Source organism: Triticum aestivum, chromosome 7D (genome assembly GCF_018294505.1).
Source record: "Triticum aestivum cultivar Chinese Spring chromosome 7D, IWGSC CS RefSeq v2.1, whole genome shotgun sequence".
In the NCBI taxonomy this organism is placed as follows: domain Eukaryota; kingdom Viridiplantae; phylum Streptophyta; class Magnoliopsida; order Poales; family Poaceae; genus Triticum; species Triticum aestivum.
The window spans coordinates 78,336,748-78,356,905 of NC_057814.1; the positions used below are offsets into that span (position 1 = coordinate 78,336,748).

Sequence of the window (20,158 nt, forward strand, 5' to 3'; positions counted from 1 at the left end):
CAATTTGACAAAATGGAATCCGATTAAATGTTACTTCATCTACCGTAGAATGCGAGACTTCCATGTATCTCAATATTTTTAGTTTGTTTTTTTTTGCAGGGGAAAGAAAATTTTCATTACTCATGAAGGCTTCCCAGCCATAGATAAGTTTACAACGAAATCCATCCCAGAGTGCAACCACACTGCGGTGTGTGCGGTACTACGGCCATAAACGGCCAACTCATGGCTAACTCTATTCTGCGAGCGTCTACAATGAATGAACAAGACCTCCCTCTCTATAGATGTGGCTAGATTCCGTATCTCCTCCGAGAATATGGTGCTGTGAACGATCTGCTGCATGTGTTGTATGCATTATGTAATACAAAGTGTGGTTTCACTTAATAAAAATTGGAAACCAATTTTTTAATTTTGGTCTACCGTTTAACTCATTTCTTATTAACTTCTTGATCAAACTTAAATACTGAACTATGTAGAGGTCTTACACTCTACAATAAGAAAGGCACCATTGTACCTCTCAGCCCCCACCTCTTTCTCTTTCTCGCTTATATGGCCAAGGAGATCATTAGAGCCAGAAGAGAGCTGATCAGGAAGGGTTTGGGAGAAATTTTCAGGATATTCCAAGGTAAACTTTAAAAAAATCAATAGGGTTTGTTTGATTTGTTATTATTTAGTCCATATGAATTTAGTTTCGACAATGCAACCATTTTTTTAAATAAACATCACCATGCCCTGTCTCTATATTTCTTCTTTATTTTTAGAACAGCTATGCACAACTAAATTCTGCACTCCATTGATTTTTCTGTGGCGCAATCAAGATTTTCTTGTTATAAAGTGTTAGTGTGGGAATTATCAAGACGAGCCATTCACTCATTCATGACCTAGTCCAGCAAGCATACGTGTTCCACCATGCTGAGGTTGGAATGCATGCATGCACCTCTACGTGAGTGTACTATACATAGACATAAGTGCAGTATGTACGTTGTTAAGTGTGTGAACTATGGTTGGATGGTTAGAGGGACTGTCGTATCCTCAGCCTACCAGGGTTCAAGTCCTAGTGCTCGCATTTATTCCTGAATTATTTCAGGATTTCCGGCAATGCGCATTTAGTGGGAGAAGACGTTCCCGTCGACGATGAGGTGCCTACGGTGACTTCGTAAATTTCAAGATGATATGCCAACTCGGTCTTTCGGAGATGCTCATAGGGGTAAGATGTGCATGTGTGCGTTCATAGAGATGAGTGTATGCGTGTATATATGAGCGCTTGCGTCTGTACTGTGTTAAAAAATGTGTGTGAATGATCTAGAGTGCATGCATGCATGCACACCGTCGTAAGTTCGTAACCTATAGGAGCTATAACTTTCAGTGGGAACGTTGTGGACAAGGTGTGGCCTCTTGTCTCTGCTATCTCACCTTTCGTTTTTCTAGAAGGATATGTGCCATTTAATTCAGTAGATGTACAATTGATTTCAGAAACTGTACTAGTAGTGAATTTTGCCAGTGGACTTTATGCAGCCCTGTTCATCCCTTGGTTGGATTTCCAAGTCCTAGCTGCATAGGGTGTAATTAAACGTCCAAGACAAAGTCACCCAAGGTGGGCACTACCTTCCAAGCTTTCTATATATATGACACCTCTACCCTCTTATTCTCTCACAAAACACAGGAGACACAACTTCCCATCATTCTACTAGCTCACTGAGCTCTCTTTTCCCCTTCTTGCAAACAATTATGACCATGGCTAGTCCATTCAGCGTCTTTGTTTGTCTACTCATAGTGCTACCTCAAATCCAGGCCACTTCTATTCCCCTTCAATGGGACTGCACCTCTTCAGGGCTGTCAGATCCCTTGTATGACCGAGGCTAACTTGCACTTGTTCTCGCACCAATTCGTTGATGGACCAAACCAGCCAAATCGCAATGAGGAAACCTTGCTCCAAACAAGTTTTCCTTTTGGGTTTGGGACAACGATAGTCCATGACTGGACTCTTACCGAGACAACAAATTCCAAAGATACTGTTGTTGCACGTGCACAAGGCGTGCATGTCGAGGCTGGTTTGACCAAGGATAATAGATGGTACATGACTCATAACATAGAGTTTGAGCAAGGAAGGTAATATGTTCTCTACTTCACTATTTTTCAATATCTCAGTACGTGTTTCGTGAGTTCTTTCGCCCGCAACATTCAAGTTATGTGCTTGCCTCTATTATATTTGTAGCTAAGGATTTTACACAACTTACTGGTGTACATACACATATTAATATTTATGCATTTGTTAAAAGCTACATGCACTTCTAACTTTGTGGTGGAACTTGCTATCTTGCACATGAAATAGATAGGTTTGCAGGGTCCACCCTTCAGGTGATTGGCATAACGGTGGGTTTGGAAAGTGGTCAGTGGTCCATTGTCGGTGGGACTGGTCAATTCATTATGGCACAAGGTATAATAAGTTTCACAAATCATGCCGCCTCTACTTGGGAAGATGGTATTAAAGAACTTAATATCCGTGTGCGCTACATGATTCCGCAACCTGTAAGTTTCTATCCAAATTCCAATGTTCTACCTTTTGAAGGGAAACAATAGGACATTAGAGAGAGTCCTACTAAAAATGCAATACATTAAGAAATTTGTGCACATGCAGTGCAAATGCATTAAATAGCGTGCTATTTTGAACAACACTAGATGATACCCGCACTTTGTTGTGGGTATGTTCTGCAATATATTTCACTGAGATTTAATATGGGGAGGATGAATATTTGGGATAAATAATATGAGAACTAAAACTGAAAATACATATGATTAGTTGTGTTTGATTATTGTATATTTGTAAATAATTTTCAAAAATGTATATGCACCATCATATAATGAAAATTTGCATGCATGTTTGCATGTCGAGGTGGGTTTTATCATATGCATGATTGCATGCTGAGGTGGACCTTTTCCATTGCATGATCCATGCTGATGTGACATGCTTGCATGTCGAGAGAAATAGGATTAGTGAAAGTTAACTATTTAGATATAGAAGATTAGTCATGTTTAACTAAACAAAATGCATTAATTGTTTACACATTTAATTTGTAGTGAGTTGCATATCAAGTAACAAAGCTTTATGTAAGCACACATGACATGACACAAAGCCATGTTTTCACTTATTTTTCTGCAGGCTTGAGGCGCAGCTCGTTTGTTGAAAAATAAAGCCGGCGTGAGAAATTTGATGGAAACAATGTATTTGCACAGTCTCTTGCGGTGTGATGGATCATTACTGTGGTCCTCCTGCATCATGAGAGTATGCATTAGCATACCCTCTTTCTATCTTTCATTCAAAATAAGATGTGGGTTTGTAGCATAATGGATATCCAGTCCTTAATCCATATCAACTCATCTGTTTGTTGGTGTCTATGTAATGTCCTGGATATGGTTTGCAAAATAATGAAGCTTGTTTGTTTCAGAAACTGTTATCCCCAAAGAATTGTATTATGTGTATAACCATGCCACGGGCATATAAATACATAATATATGAATATAGCATAATAAATCAAAGAACACAAGCATCAAGGACCCTAATAATAGGCAGTAGTATGATGTACCGTAAAATTTCCGTATATATAGTATATATTGCTGTTGCATTGCATATGTTTTTTTTTACTGAATTCCAAGGAGCAAAATTCCTGGCTCCACCACTGGACCAATCTGGAATATATCTATAGAAACTATAAAGGAAATAGGACATGGATATGTGCCTGTGTTGTGAGAGTAAGATTTGCGTAGTCTTTTCTGGAAATGCAGTGACCTAAGATGGCAGTTAGTTGTTCCTAACTGAGCACTCAGGTACTCAGCAAAATCTGGTGGCCATGATAGGAGAACATATAATTACTATAACTAAAATTCATGGGCATCACACAACTGTGTATTGTAACATGTACAAACTGGAAGCTACGGTGGTTTAGTTCCACTAGGGAATTGGTTCCCCTGCAACCAAACAACCCCAAAAAACAGGAATACGTAGCAAGCTAACGATGAAGCTCACGTACATATAATATGCTAGCTGCTGGATTGTAGTACCCAATGTATTTCTCTTCGGAATACGCACGCGCATGTAACGCGTTGGTTGCTACTGTAACGTCTCGCTCCTGTCTTTTCCTTGCAATATGATCTGAGTTATTACACGGGATTACATAGCTATTTATATTATCCTAACTAGCTAACTACAAATCCTAATCAGGGACTGCACGGACTGCACCGTATACGAACCGTACACACATCATGGTTAATTCCAACATCGCCACCGTCTCAGATGAAGTAGTGTCATCAAAGCAATTTCTGTATTGATTTATGAAGCGGAACAAAGGTTAAAGTTAGACCAAGTACCGTGCTAAGTTGATTACAGTCGCGGGGGGGGGGGGGGGGGGGGGGTGTTAAAATTAAGCAGAGATGGAGCGTACTGTCCAAATGAACCAATCACCTTGAGCGCTTGGAGGAACTGTATTTCTTGAAAGGGGCGTACTTTGGTCAAAAAAAAATGAGCATGACCAAGCTCTGCTCGTATTTTGGGTTCATGAACCAGCAGTCGCTGCTCCTGCCATACTCTGGTTGTCCTGCTTAAGAAAACCAGCAGATACCCGTGTTAGAAAAAAACACAAGTGTAAAAGATTATGAGAGTAAAAGAGGAAAGCACAAAGTTGAGTTTTGTCTTCGATCAAATTTAACCTGAAATCAGTCATTAATGGTCCAGCTGGAGCATCTGCTGACATTTTTCTTTCTTTTCGTAAGGTGTAACCCCAGCCTCTGCATCATCTGATGCACACAGCCATAAGTATCTGCTGACATATGAACAATTAACAGATTAACACTAGGCACTAGCAGGAGCCAGGAAGTACTAGAGATGTCACTGGAATGGAAGTTTACCTCTATATGCTAATTTTGTTGATTGTTGAGACGAGCACATAGCAGTAAGAACCGAGATATACTTGTCCAATAAAAATGTGGCGAAGTCACCAAAGATCAAAAGGTTTCAGAGTCAGCAGATCCTAAAAACGAATAAAAGTAACCAGTGGGGAGTTACTTGCATTATATGTACGGAGGAAAGATAGTTAATTAAATCAGAAATAGTACGAGGAAGGACCTGTGGCATACGCACCTTGGTTATTGTTAGACTCAGAGTCAGACTTCGAGCGAACACAACAGGGGAGGAGCCTCCTTAAAAAGTTCTTTCCACTGGATTCTGCTTCTGGTGCTCTCATTCTGAATTGCAGTTCTGATTCTGTTGCAATGTATTTATGTGGGATAGGGAGCAGGTGATGGAAATACTCCCCACCTTCTCTGCATCGTAATTCCAACTCGGGGCAGCCCCATATGAATAGGTAGTCGAGTGTTGGCAACCGCTCAAGGAGACCATTCGGGAGTTGCTCTATTGCTGGAGAATTCATGATTGTCAATGACCGAAGAGAAGTGAGACGATCCATCCCATCAGGCAACGCTTTCAGACTCTTGCAGTCATGCACCAGTAGCTCCCACAACTTTGTCAGATCTCCAAGGTTTGAAGGCAGCGCCACCAAACATGGAGAGTCCTGAATCCACAAAATTTCAAGGGATGTAGGCAACCTCGGAATATCCAGTAAACACACTATCTGTGGGGTCTCGTCCTTCCCCTCCCGGCGTGAGCGTAATCCAACAATGTCAAATTCATTTATCTTCAGGACTTTCAGAACAGGGCTTAGTGGAAAACTTGATAGCTTGGGGCAGTCCTCGATTTCTAGCTCCTCAAGCACCGGGAATGTTACTAAGCTATCAATAGCCACTCCCGCATTGTTTTCTATCCACCCCTCTAGACTAAGTAGCCCTTTCAAGATCATCTTCTTCAAATTAGGGAAAATCTTTAGAGGGGTATTGTGTCCTCCAACTTCTATGTAAGGGTTATCACATAATGTCTTCAGTTTATCAATGATCTTTAAGGACAAGTACTCCAGTGTGGGGGACAACCATACTACAGGCAAATTCTTACACCTTGTCAAGTTGAAAATTGTGAGTTTTCTTAAGCACTGAAACATCTGCGGATCTCTCATCCATTGTGGTACTTCCACGCCACCATATCCATATAACTCCAAAATTTGGATCTTAATATGTGGTTCCAGATACTGGAACATTTCCTCTTCATTGCATCCTTCATTTTCGGGCTCGCCATATATTGTAAGGCCCCAAGAGAACAAAAGCTCACTCAGATATTGTTTCTGCTGGAGATTGGCTTCTTTTGCATGCTTTACACTCTTTATGTCTCTCAAGTTATGCAGTTCCAACCTGTTGTGAAGGTGTTGCAAGTCTTTGAGCTCCTCAATTCCACAACCATCTGTAGTGTCCACAACAAATGTTGTTAGTGTGCGAAGGTTGTTCAGCTGACCAATGTTTCGAGGCATCCTCTCCAACCACTGACATCCAAAAAGATAAAGATGTATGAGCTTTCTCAAGCATATCACCATGTCCTCTGGTAATTGTGTTAGTCCTTTGCAATGATTGAGCCTCAACGTTTGTAGGTTATACAATAGACATATTGAATATAGAAATATAGCATTGACTTCACAATAGGAAAGGTCAAGATACCGTAAATGTTTTGCATTTATGGCCCTGAAACTGATGTAAAACTCACTCTGCCAACATAGAGCCGTTTTAAATCCTGGTGTATTGATGAAGGAGCTAACAAAGTGCGCAGAGATGATTTGCTATCGAAGAACCCAATGATCTTTTCGACTTTAACCTCTGGTCATTGCATGTGATGGACATTTTCTACTAATGCTTTCCGTTCAATCAATTCTTCTATAGTGGCACATTCATTGGTGACATCTCTGGCTAAATCATGCACTAAATCATGCATTTTACACACTATTGTCTCATGTTCCGTGGTATCATAAAAGAACATAGATTTTACTATCACTTTCATATCTTGGAGGAAGGATCTCCAAACCAGCTCATGGAAAATGAATTCGCCTTTTTGTGTCAAATCCATTGTTCCCTCTTCTTGAATAAAGCCGTTTGCTATCCATAGTTGAATCAACATATCCTTCTGCATCTCATAATCTTTGGGGAAAAGTGCACAGAGTGCAAAGCATTGCTTCATTTCAGATGACAAGTGCTTGTAGCTTAACTTTAGTATGGGCATGACCTCATGTTTGCCTCCAATATTATCCCCAATGTTAGTCTCTTCGATGGCCTTCCATTCTGGCACTAGTTGCTTCGAACTCAGCAATCCACCCATTGTCTTGAGAGCAAGAGGCAACCCCCCGCATTTATTGACTATACGTCTTCCGATGGTAACTAACTCTACTTGCTCTTCTACACCATTGTTAAATGCTTTGTTCGAAAAGAGTTCCCATGAATCTTCTTCACTCAAAAATGCTAGCTCATGGGGCTTAACGGTGCTCATTATAGAGGCCACTTTCTTACTTCGACACGTGACCACTATAACACTTCCTGGTCCGCCAACAGAGCACAATAGTGGCTTCAATTCATCATCCCATGTCCTCTTCTCTTCATTCCATACATCATCGAGAACAAGTAAAAATCTTTTCCGACCCATGACTTCTTCAAGTTTCTTCTGCAATAGTTCGATGCTTCCTGACAAATACCAACTTCCAATTGTAGCCAATTCTTTTCCTTTTTCTTTTCCTGGCAAATCATTAATAGCCAATTGAATGACGAATTTCAGAAGAGAAATAATATCAACATTGTCTGACACACAGTGCCATATCTTCAACTAGAAATGTTGTTGGACCACTTGTTCATTGTACACCATCTTAGCAAGTGCCGTCTTGCCAAGACCTCCCATACCAAAGATGGGCAGCACTTGCACCTTCCTCTGATCTCGTTGGTCTAGCAGCACCTTCACCACCCCATCCTTTTCATGGTCTCTTCCAAATATCTTGGTAAACTCATCCAGCCTGGAGTGCGTCTGCCGCCAACGATATTGCGGCTCCTCTCGATGGACAGAATTCTCAAGGCCAAACTTGTTCATCTCCTCCACTAAGTTATTGATCTTCTCGAGGACAGACTTAAGCTTCCCGCTCATGGCGAAACGGAAGAGCAGTGGACTGTGGTGGGTGACATAGTCGAGTATCGTGCGGGGGTTGGAATTGCCGATCTGAGCATTGCGGCGCAGTGCCTTGTACTGGAAATTGTCGATGACGTCGTCAGCGTCGTAGGTGATGGCCTTGAGCTTCTCCATCCAGCTCTTGAGGTAGACATTCGTCTGGCTCCTTTCCTCCGCGTTGGCCAGCTTGCACTCGATGGCTAGCAGATGGCGCTCCAGCGATTGGCGGTCATCATCGAGGCCACACATGCGGGTCACGGTCTGGACCAGAGTGTCTGCGGCCTTGCCGGCCACGCCGCGCACCACAGGGAGAAGCAGTGATTCTGCCATGATCTTGCAGATCGTAGGAAGAAATTGCAGCATGTGAAAGAAGCGAAAAGGGATTAAGCACCATCAGATGACGAACAACCCAAGAAGAACAAAACACACCCCGGATTGGAGGAGAGTATGTACCTCGGCAGCACCCAAACACAATCAGATCCAAATTGGTGAAAGAGCAGCGATACTGCCGCTCGCACCGTCGCCTCCCCTGTGGAGCTCTCTCACCCGTCGCCAAGGCTACTGTGCGAATTGGATACGCTGCGGTTGGTGAAAAGAGAATGGAAGGCACCAGCGCTGACGAAGAGGAAGACAAAGAGAGGCGAGGGGAAGAGAAGGGAGAAATAAAACGAGAAAAAGAAAGATGTTGTGCACCAAGAGAGGCTTCATCTGTTAGTTTTGCCTCTTCCGTTTGGCTGACCGGAGCTGGCTAGTAAAAAAGGATTAGTCTGCCGCGGCTATCCAGAAAAGACAATTTGATTTTGCTTGCTAGTATGTGTTTTTTTGTTAGAAATGTACGAGCCGGCAGGCTCTTTTTTTTTTTTAGAGAATGTCATCATGGCTCATTTTATTAATTTAACAAAATAGTTACATCATTAACCAGAGCATACGACCAAAACAGGGTATACATAGGTTCACAAAATGCTCAGGCACAACCTAGAGTAGCTATGCAGATATACTATTATTTTTCTGCGATAGTACATCGTGGCGGAGTCACTTAAGTGCCTGGGTATTACAGATGCACAACTATTATTTTTTCTAGAGTTGGAGTACATAGGTATATACGTATGTGCTTTGTGCTGTACGCCTTTTATGTTGGCTGGCTTTGGGGGAATTTTGTTTCTCTTGTTTCTACAGACGTCCCAGCTGTCGTCACTCGATAGGGCGGCTTTTGGGGAGTTTTGTTTATCTTGTCTCTTACCGTATCTCTCCTCCTCGCATCCGCCGGTTGACGCAGCGGGGCATCCGCCGGTTGGTGGCAAGCCTTCTTCCTTCACGCCTCGCACCCCCTAAGGCTAATGGCGGCGGATCACTCACGTCCCGCTTGCGCTGTCTCGGAAGAATTTGTCCTCCGTCGTTACCCGGAGCATGGTGGCCACTGACCATTGCAGTAAGCGCACGTCCAGGCTCCAGCGACAGTGCGCATGATTCGAGCACTCTGTTCCAGATCGGGTTCCGATCCTGTGACCTCCGTCGTAGTGCCCCTGATCTATCGATCCAGAGCCCTGTTTGGATCCATGGGTTAGAGTTAATTTGGGTTAGTTTAGACTCAACTAAGCTAAAAATATCCAAACAGGAGGGTTAGTTTGGGTTAGATGCATCTAACTCATCCAAAAAATCTAACCCACTCAAGAGGTGCTTATTTGGGTTAGTTTTTCTCGGGACCACTAAAAAAACATTTTTTCTCTCGCTCTCCCTGCAGCAGAACCCTCCACACTTCTTCGAAGCTTCTCTTCCTCTCCCTCCCTCTCTCTCGCACCGCCCGTGAAGGCGCCACGCCGTATCCGCGCTCCATCTAACCCTGCCATCCAAACACGTCTTTGACTAGAGTTAGTTTAGGGTTAGAATCTAACTCTAACCTCTAACTGACTTAGAGTATCCAAACAGGGCCTAGGGGTTGGTCAGTGTCTGCCTTGATTCTGCGTCATTGTAGGTTGTCCCTTGTTGCCCTCCTCTGGTCGACCCTCGTCTAGATTGGAGCAGGGCAGGCCCGGGGTCGCTGATGTGGATCCATGGTCGCTAAGATCCTTCGATGGCAAATATAGGAGCTTTCACTAAAAAAAGACACATCCGTCACATTTTGGACCGAACGAAAAAAATTATGTCACGCTTATGACACTTCTATGACGATAATTGTGACAAGGCCCGGTATCATCATAGATGTGGTGGCTCCTACTTCTATGACAAAAAGCATAACAGAAATGGGCTTTCGTCCTGGAAGGGCCGGAGACGCAGCTGCATGACATTCTTTGGGCCGTCCATGACGGAAAAAACCGTGGTAGAAGCGAGGGCGAGGAAAATATCGGGGAGTTCCCGATTATGGTGGGTGGTCGAGGCCGAGCGATGCGTGTTTCTCTCGTACACGTACGTGCGTGGGTGCGAGGAGTTGGGCTCTAACTGAACCCGAGCGAGGCGTTCGCTCCTACTGAACCCGAGCGGTTGCATTGCAGACTACGCGTTACTGAACCCGAGCGATCGATCGATCTGGCTGTTGACTGAACCCGATCGAGCGATTCCTTCGCTACTGCTGCTAACTGAAGCCGATCGAACATGCTGCCTCTTGATGAACAGTGAGCGTTGTTGGGGGGTTGGATGAACAGTTCCCGGTGGGGGTTGGATGAACAGGACCCCGTGGTAGTAGAGGCTGTTGCCGTTGGATGAAGAGGACCCCGATCGATCGAGTTGGTTGGGGTTGGATGAACAGGACCCCGTGGAGGGCTGGATGAACAGAACCCCGTGAAGGGCTGGTTGAACAGTAGCCGGTGGAGGGCTGGATGAACAGTAGCCCGTGGAGAGGGCTGGTTGAACAGTAGCCGATGGAGGAGCGGTGGACGCTGAATGAACAGGAGCCCGTGGATGAACAGTCGCAGGTGGAGGCTGGAGGAGGTCGACGATGGACGAACAGTAACCCATGGAGGCTGGAGGAGGTCGACGGTGGAGATGAACAGTAGCCCGTGGAGTCCCGTTTTGCGGTACGCCACACCCCTCCCGATGAACAGGACCCCTGTTTCGACCGTAGCCCTCCAACACAAGTCTGTTTCCTCCATTTTGCGGTACGCCACACCCCTCCCGATCAACAGGACCCCGTTTTGACCGTAGGAGGTCGAAGAGATGTCCGTTTCCTCCGTTTTGCGGTACGCCACACCCCTCCCGGTGAACAGGATCCCGTTTCGACCGTAGGCGGTCCAACACAAGGTCGTTTCCTCCGTTCTGCGGTACGTCAGGCCTCGTTTCGATCGGTTGTTCCGTCCAAGCCGGTTGGCTCCCGATGAACACGACGCATTCCGTTGCCTCCCGATGAACACGACGACGCATTTTCTCCGTTTCGACCCAGCCGGTTGGCTGCCGATGAACAGGACGCCGTCGCCGCGTCTCCATGTACACGAGCCCTGGCCGTACGTATGCGCGAGTAGGCGTTCGAGACCCCGTCCGTGTGTACGTACGTGGTCGTATTTACTTTCTTACACCCTCACTATACGTACGTGTACATGATATTGACGGGACTGCGTGACATGCTACGTGCGCGCCTCTACTACCACACGTGTCCTTCCTTACTCGGCCAGGGTTCATCGTTGCAGCCTGCAGACAGACCGATCGTATGTACGTACACGTTCGCGACCAGAATGACAACGCTACATACGATTCGACCAGGTGGGTCCCAACAGTCAGGGAGGATAAGGAGGCACTTCCTTGTGTGCGAAGATATAACTCATGGGTCCCAGCTGTCAGGGGAAGAATCATATTTTTGGCCCGTAATATGGACGCACTTCCTTGCATGCGAAGATGTAGCTGGTGGGTCCCAGCAGTCAGGGGGGAAACGTTTTTTTCACGAAATACGGTGGCCCGTCCGGTGGGTCCCTGCTGTCAGGTGGAGGAATAATTATTTTGCGCGCAATAAGTTTGCACTTCCTTGTTGTGGCCGTGCACCCAGCTGTCAGCCTCTCCACGTACAGTACTATTTCGATGGAAGTCATTCCTTGACCACGCCACGCCGAGAGCACCAAGGCGGTGGACGACGGCGAGGCCTAGGAAGGGGACGACGCGGAGCCGGGGAAGACGCGGCAGTGGATGCCCATGCGGAGAGGAGTACGAGGGTTGACTGGTTCGGCTGCGATGTGAGGCTGTCGTTGACGCAGTATAACAGGGGTGTGGGTGAGTAGAGGGATGGCCTTACCAGAGGTTGGAGTAGGGTGGGCGGTCAGGCCTCCGCGGCATCACAGCCGGCCACGGGAGGCAGGAGCAGGCGGCACGACAGGTGCTGGTTTGGGCGGCTGGAGCAAGAAGACTAGAGGTTGAAGATGCACTACAGCCGTTGGATGGACATCGTACGGTCACTCGAGTTAGAATCGTTCATATTGACTAAGTTGACAAATCCCTCCGTCCGCGTCAACTTCGTAGGCCCACAAGTCAGCCTCCCACTATGGTGGGTCCCACTAGCAGGGGGAGTATTCATTTTTTGTGCGTAATAAGGAGGCACTTCCTTGCGTGCAAAGATATAGCTGGTGGGTCCGAACTGTCAGTGGGGGGAATGTTTTTCCGTGAAATACAGAGGCCCTTCCGGTGGGTCCCAGCTGTCAGGTGGAGGAATCATTATTTTATGATTAATAAGGAGACATTTCCTTGCGTGCGGTCGTGGACCCAACTGTCAGCCTCTCCACGTACAGTCCTCTTCCGATGGATGTCGTTCGTTAACCATGTTGACCACGCCGCGCCGAGAGCACCAAGGTGATGGACAACGACGAGGCCTAGGAAGGAAACGACACGGAGCCAACGAAGACTCGGCAATTGTTTCCCACGCGAAGGGGAGTACGAGGGTTTACTGGTTCGTCTGTCGTCGCTGAAGAATAACAGCATGTGTGGGTGAGTAGAGGGATGGCTAGGCCAGCGATGAGAGTAGGGTGGGGCGGTGAGTCCTGCGCAGTAGCACAGCCGGCCACGGGAGGAGGGAGCAGGCAATCCCATCGGCGCTTGTTTGAGCGGCTGAAGCAGGAAGAGCGGAGATTGAAGAAGCACGACGGTTGTTGGATGGACATCCAACAGTCACTGCTCTCGTGTATTGACTAAGTTGACACGGCGTTGCGTGTGCGTCAACCTTTTTTTAGGAAACCGTACGCGTCAACCTATAGTAGGCGCACAAGTCGGCCTCATATCTGTGGAAAACGACATACAACCCATCTGCCATTATTTCTAATAATTTATAGCCTATTTGCTAATTCTTAAGGTTTTTTGGAGCCCATATTCTTTTTGTTAGCATTACAGCCCATATTGTGGTCACGGTTAAAAAATTATACGAAATTTTGAATATTTCGGTGCAGTCCGAACTGTTTTTAATCCCGAAATTTCGAGTCACATTCAAACTAATTTTAAAAATAAATTTATATCAATATAAAATCCAACAAATTGTCCACGCATAAAAATCAATGGAATTTAAAATCTCGAAATGAAAAAAATATTGAAATTAATTGTCGGTTTGATGCCCATTTCTCATTACTGATAGCCCATTTTCTGGGCAAGCTGAATGAAGCTGTGCTCGTCTTGAAAGATCTGTAGTCCAGCAGGGCTGAGAAAGCAAATAGGCGTCAGTTGGGTATTCCGCAAAAGAACAAAAAAACTGGGCTAGCCATTTTCAGAAAGAAAAAAAATTACTGGGTTGGTCTTGTGGTAAACATAAAAGAAAAGGCTGGCTAGAGAGGCCAGAGTGCCCCGCACGGCCCAGTTGACACCCTGCTTTCATCTCAAAAACAAAAATAACTGGGCGAGTTGCTGGGTCCATGGTGCCATCCACTCGTTGTGCAATTCTCTCTTTTATTGACTACGTTGACAATGGCATGGGACCCAGATGTCAGAAATCCATTAGGAGGGACCCTTTTATTGCTTGAAATAAGGAGGCACTAGCGTGCGTGCTGCCATGACCTTGGTGGGTCCCTGCTGTCATCCTCTCCACGTACAATCATCTCCTGATTGTATACGCGTCAACCTAGTAGGCCGAAAAGTCAGCCTCTAAATCCGTGGCGGACAAATACAACCCATTCCATAAGTTCAAACAGAAAGTTCAACATTCAGAGCAAAGTATTAAGTCTAATCCAGATATAGAGTACTGAAATACCACGTTGACAACCATCATAGCCAAGTTAACTATCTACTCCCACCAATACTATAGTAGTGTACAAGTACTAGAGGTGGAGTAGTGGTAGAGTAGTTTATATTTTCTCTGTATACAATACCAGTTAGTCGTGCTTCAAACTAAACTGCACGCCTTTAAAAAATAAAGTCGAGAAATAATGCGGCACCTCAGGCCAACGCGGCCAGATCGCATTTTGCACGAGAAATGACACACCATGTTTCGTTGACATGTGGTCCCGTTCCAACATGTCATATAAGTGAGACGACGGCGAGTCCTTTTGTATAATTTCTGAACGGATGCCTATGTAGGCCGGGGCGCCTCTTCCTGTACTGTGGCAACCGTCCATCGCCTGTTCGCCTTTCGCTCTCGATTTGGAACTGTTGTCGCACGCTCTTCCTCCCTCCATTTGCCTTCACCCTTCCTTCTGCCCTTGTTTGATCGTCTTCTCCATGGAGGGAACAGGCTGGAAACAACCCTTTTATTCTAGCCCCGTGGTGGAGGAACTCATTGGTCGGTGCGACGTCATCACCTCAGCTAGCATGGCAGATTCGTTCAAGGCCATTCTCGACTCAACTAATAACATCATTAAAAAGAACCCAAGGGTCCAGGAGCGGTTTGATCTCTCCTATCTTCTTCGCCATGACCCTGGTCGCTGGCATGGGGACGACGGAAGCCTCGCCTTGTGCAAGTCGATGCCGCTTGATAATGATACGTGTGATGTTAAGATGCCATCACTTAAGGGTAAGGCCTGGGCAGGCGCAAATGGAGATTGGGTTATTTATATTGGATACAACTGTGAATGTGTTGTAACACCCTGGGAATCATGCTACAGTAACTCCCTGTGATTAAGCTAATCATGTTGCTAAACAGGGCTTGATCACATTTGGATCACCTTCCTTTCTAACTCCTAGTTCAAACTTCAAATATAATTAAAGTGAAAAATAAAAGTTTTCAAAAACTCAAACAAAAATGTTCTGTGGGTGCTAAATAATACACTGGCAATTATGGTGGAGAAAACTCCTTTTTATAAAATGCCTAAATACTTTAACTGAAATAAAACAGAAAAGGAAATAAACAAATAAAAGGAAAACAGAAAACAAAACAGAGCAGACAGAAAAAAAAAGAAGAAAGCAAAAGGAGCAGCCCCCCCCCCCCACTGACCCCCGGCCCAAACTGGGCCGCGCCCCGACCCCGGCCCAGCCCACCTCTCCTCCCTCGCCCCTTCCCTGTTCCCCCGACCGGGTCGGAACAGGGGCGCGCTCCCGCCCGACCCCCTCGCCGGCACCGACGCCGGAGAGGATAAGGGCGCCAGCGGCCCCCGCCTCCTCGGGTCTCTCTCCCACTCACCCCGCTCACTCTCGGCCCCTGCGCCTCCCTCATCCCCTCGCCTTCGCGCCGCTCCGTGCTCCCCCCCATCATCCCGAGCGCCTCCGTCGCCGTCCGCCGTCGCAACCGCGGCAACCAACCTCGCCTCGCCTCGCCAACCTGTTCAGCAGCTCCGCCGTCGTCGGCTTCCTCGTCCCCGTCCACGAACGCAAGCCGGGGAGCACCGCAGGCAGCGGATCGAGCCGCCCCCTTCCGCCTCGGGCGTCGGTGACCGCCGTCGTCTCCGGCCACCTCTGTGCTCCTAAGCTGTCGCAGGCTTTACGTAGCCGCTCGGTGAGCTCCTCCCTCCCTCCATTCTCCTCCTCGCACTGCGTGAGCCTCCCTAGCTAGCTCGTTGCCGTTGCTTTGAGCTCGCCGCCGCATATCACCTCGCCGCCGTGGCTACCGTGGCCTGAGCTCGCGTCCGAGCTCGTAGTCAAACTCCTGGAGCTCCCAGGAGCCCAACGAGCCCGCGCCCGTGCCTCCCCGTGCCTCCTAGCATAGCCTCCGTTGAGCGCCCGAACGCGCTGCCGCCTGCGCTCGTCGCCGGCGTGCCTCCGGTGACCAAATGGTCACGGGCCAGCGCCCGTTGCATTCGCCTCCTAACGCACGTCCCACCTAGCCTCTCCGTTCGCTCGCTAGCATGCTGCGTCGCCCTTTCCTCTGGCGTCCGACTCCGGTCGTCCGCCGATGAGCTCGCCGCGCTCGATTCCGGTCACCCTTGCCGCCACAACCACCACCGTTGGACGCGGCGCAGCCATAGCTTTCGAACGCGACCAAAAACTCCCTGAACGGTGCCCTGTACGTGGATTCCGGCGAGGTCCCGAGCGCCTCCGCCGTGTTTTCGGTCGCCGACGTTGCTCCGGCGCCGGCCGCCGACGTGGCACACCTGGGGCCACCCCTGGGTCACTGCCAGTGGCCCCCACGGGCCCCAGTTGACTGGGTTGACCCAGTCAACTGCTGACTGGGCAGGCCCAGTCACTGACATGCGGGCCCCGCCGCAGAAATTTAAAAAAAATAAAGAAAAAGAAAATGTTTTATAAATAAAATAATTAGTTTAACTAAACACTCACTGACATGTGGGGCCCACCCTCTAATTATACTGTTAGATTAGTTTAATTAAGTATTAGGCTAGCAGAGGCTGACATGTGGGTCCCACTGGACCCACCTGTCTGGTTTGACTGGTCAGCCGACCTGTTGACTTGCTGACGTCAGCATTGCCTCATGCTGACGTCATAATTCATTTTTCTTAATATAAATAATTCCAGAAATTCAAATAAACTTTGAAAATTCATATCTTTTAAACCGTAACTCAGAATGACGAGACGAATCCGAATACGCAGTCCGTTCGTCCACCACACCTCCCTAACCTATCGAACTAGCAACTTTCCCCCTCCGGTCCGACTGTCCGAAAACGCGAAACATCGGGAATACCTCCCGGATGTCCCCCCCCTTCACCGGTACCACCTACTGTCGCGTTAGGACACCCTAGCACCGCTCATTGTCATGTCACGCATCGTCATGCTTATGTTTGCTTTGTATTTACTGTTTCTTCCCCCTCTTCTCTCCGGTAGACTACGAGACCGACACTGCTGCTGCCCAGTTCGACTACGGAGTCGATGACCCCTCCTACTTGCCAGAGCAACCAGGCAAGCCCCCCCCCCCCCTTGATCACCAGATATCGCCTACTCTACTCTCTACTACTTGCATTAGAGTAGTGTAGCATGTTACTACTTTCGATATCCTATTCCGATGCATAGCCTATCCTTGCTACTATTGTTGCTACCTTTACCTGCAATCCTACATGCTTAGTCTAGGATGCTAGATTTCCATCAGTGGCCCTACATTCTTGTCCGTCTGCTGTGCTATACTATCGGGCCGTGATCACCTGGGCGGTGATCACGGGTATATACTTATATACTACATACATGACACATGTGATGACTAAAGTCGGGTCGGCTCGTAGGAGTACCCGCAAGTGGATCTTTGTGGCGGAGCGACAGGGCAGGTTGAGACCACCCAGGTGAGAGGTGGGCCTAGCCCCTGGTCGGCGTTCGCGGATACTTAACACGCTTAACGAGATCTTGGTATTTGATCTGAGTCTGGCCATTTGGTCTATACGCACTAGCCATCTACGCGGGAGTAGTTATGGTATCCCGGCGTCGTGGTATCAGCCGAAGCCTTCGTGACGTCAGCGACTGAGTGGCGCGCGCCGGATTGGACTGGAACGCCACTAGGCTAGGTCTGCTTCCGGCCGCGTACGCAACGTGCAGGTGTGCATAGGGCGATGGGCCTAGACCCCTGCGCGCATAGGGTTAGACCGGCGTGCTGACCTCTCTGTTGTGCTTAGGTGGGGCTGCGACGCGTTGATCTTACGAGGCCGGGCATGACCCAGAATAGTGTGTCCGGCCAAATGGGATCGAGCGTGTTGGGTTATGTGGTGCACCCCTGCAGGGAAGTTTATCTATTCGAATAGCCGTGTCCCTCGGTAAAAGGACGACCCGGAGTTGTACCTTGACCTTATGACAACTAGAACTGGATACTGAATAAAATACACCCTTCCAAGTGCCAGATACAACCCGGTGATCGCTCTCTAACAGGGCGACGAGGAGGGGATCGCCGGGTAGGATTATGCTATGCGATGCTACTTGGAGGACTTCAATCTACTCTCTTCTACCTGCTGCAAGATGGAGATGACCAGAAGCGTAGTCTTCGACATGACTAGCTATCCCCCTTTTATTCTGGCATTCTGCAGTTCAGTCCACTGATATGCCCCTTTACACATATACCCATGCATATGTAGTGTAGCTCCTTGCTTGCGAGTACTTTGGATGAGTACTCACGGTTGCTTCTCTCCCCCTTTCCCCCCTTCCTATCTATCTGATTGTCGCAACCAGATGCTGGAGTCCAGGAGCCAGACGCCACCGTCGACGACGACTCCTACGACACTGGAGGTGCCTACTACTACGTGCAGGCCGCTGACGACGACCAGGAGTAGTTAGGAGGATCCCAGGCAGGAGGCCTTGCCTTTTCGATCGTTGCTACTTTTGTGCTAGCCTTCTTAAGGCAAACTTGTTTAACTTACGTCTGTACTCAGATATTGTTGCTTCCGCTGACTCGTCTGTGATCGAGCACTTGTATTCGAGCCCTCGAGGCCCCTGGCTTGTATTATGATGCTTGTATGACTTATTTATGTTGTAGAGTTGTGTTATGATATCTTCCCGTGAGTCCCTGATCTTGATCGTACACATTTGCGTGCATGATTAGTGTACGGTCAAATCGGGGGGTCACAAGTTGGTATCAGAGCTGACTGCCTGTAGGAACCCCCTTCCACACCCCTTGGCCAAAGTCGAGTCTAGACATTGCAAAACTTTTACTAACATGGCTGTGCGGCTTACGGGCCCACGTTGCCATTGGGTGGTACTAGGATCTTTTACTCCTCGACCTTTACTCTGGGACTCTGAACTGTCTTCTACTCGGGTTAAACGAATTTACTAACTCTAACACTAGGATCCCGTGACCGCATTCACCCCAAAGTTGGATAAGCCATAGTTGTTTCTTAGAATAGTATTTTTAACAATTCACACACTGTCATTTGACTCCTTTGAAACGTCTTTGCTTTCAGATGGAACCCACGAGGCAGGTCGTTCGCCACACGATGGCGATTGGTGCCTCGGGATCACCTGCGGTGCTAGCTGGGATGATGACCTATCTGGGTTATCGCTGACACCCTGAGTACACCGTCTACGAGGAGTACCAGGACTTTAACCAGGAGCAGTACCGTGCCATCGTCCACCTCTACTCTCGGGAGTACGACTCCACTACTATGCTGCACACCGCACATGGTGTTGGTGTGACCATCGATATGGCTGTCCACGATGCTGCCTATGCTGCTCTGACACGTCTTCGTGGAGAGTATCGGGAGTTGGACACCTCCCCTTTCAGGCACATTGCTATCGCCTCTGATGTTGGTGCGGAGGGATACTATACTGCTGCCTACTCCACTGTCACCCGAGAGCCCTTCTACCATCAGCACCTGGTTCTGCATGCTGATGGGCTGGATCGAGCTAACCGAGCTCTTCGCCACGAGATGTACACCACCCGTCAGCACCTTTACCATGCTCTGACGCTGCTGCACCCCTTTGTCCGGTCTGGACAGGTACCGCGTACTGCGATCTACCCAGCCAGGACCGTGATGCCCCACGGTGTCGGTTGGCCAGAGGTGGGAGGCTACTCTCCCGCACTTGGTCCTCTTCTGCCACCTGAGCGTCGGGCTCTACACCTGAGTATCCGCGGCCCCCAGACTGCTGACGTGGAGGGCTATCCGTTGCCTCACTACCAGCTGTCGGGCTACGATTACCTCTACAGTACCTCTTGGGACTGATGTAGGCTTGCTTGTAGTTTTAGAGGCATTCGCCGCGAGCCTGTGTGCCGCCTATGATGTTTTAGTCTATGTACTGAACTCTATGTACTGAACTCTATGCATGACCCCTTTTGTAAGTTATGCCGACTACTATGTAGTAGCTATCGTGCTCCTTTCATTATGCATGTTTCATCAT

The 20,158-nt window shown here is 47.8% G+C and overlaps 1 protein-coding gene and 1 pseudogene across 1 annotated transcript; one reads left to right on the forward strand and one right to left on the reverse strand.

Moving 5' to 3' along the window:
• Positions 1–1,731: 1,731 nt before the first annotated feature.
• Positions 1,732–2,653, forward strand: LOC123170840 (dirigent protein 5-like; annotated as a pseudogene).
• A 2,342-nt stretch (positions 2,654–4,995) lies between these two features.
• On the reverse strand, positions 4,996–8,401 carry LOC123164377 (disease resistance protein RGA2-like). The gene is made up of 6 exons (XM_044581817.1): positions 7,775–8,401; positions 6,869–7,738; positions 6,635–6,742; positions 5,619–6,416; positions 5,132–5,561; positions 4,996–5,021 (listed from the first exon to the last, which is right to left on the reverse strand). Exons 1-6 carry the CDS (start codon positions 8,399–8,401, stop codon positions 4,996–4,998), a joined length of 2,859 nt encoding a protein of 952 aa, XP_044437752.1.
• Positions 8,402–20,158: the final 11,757 nt, after the last annotated feature.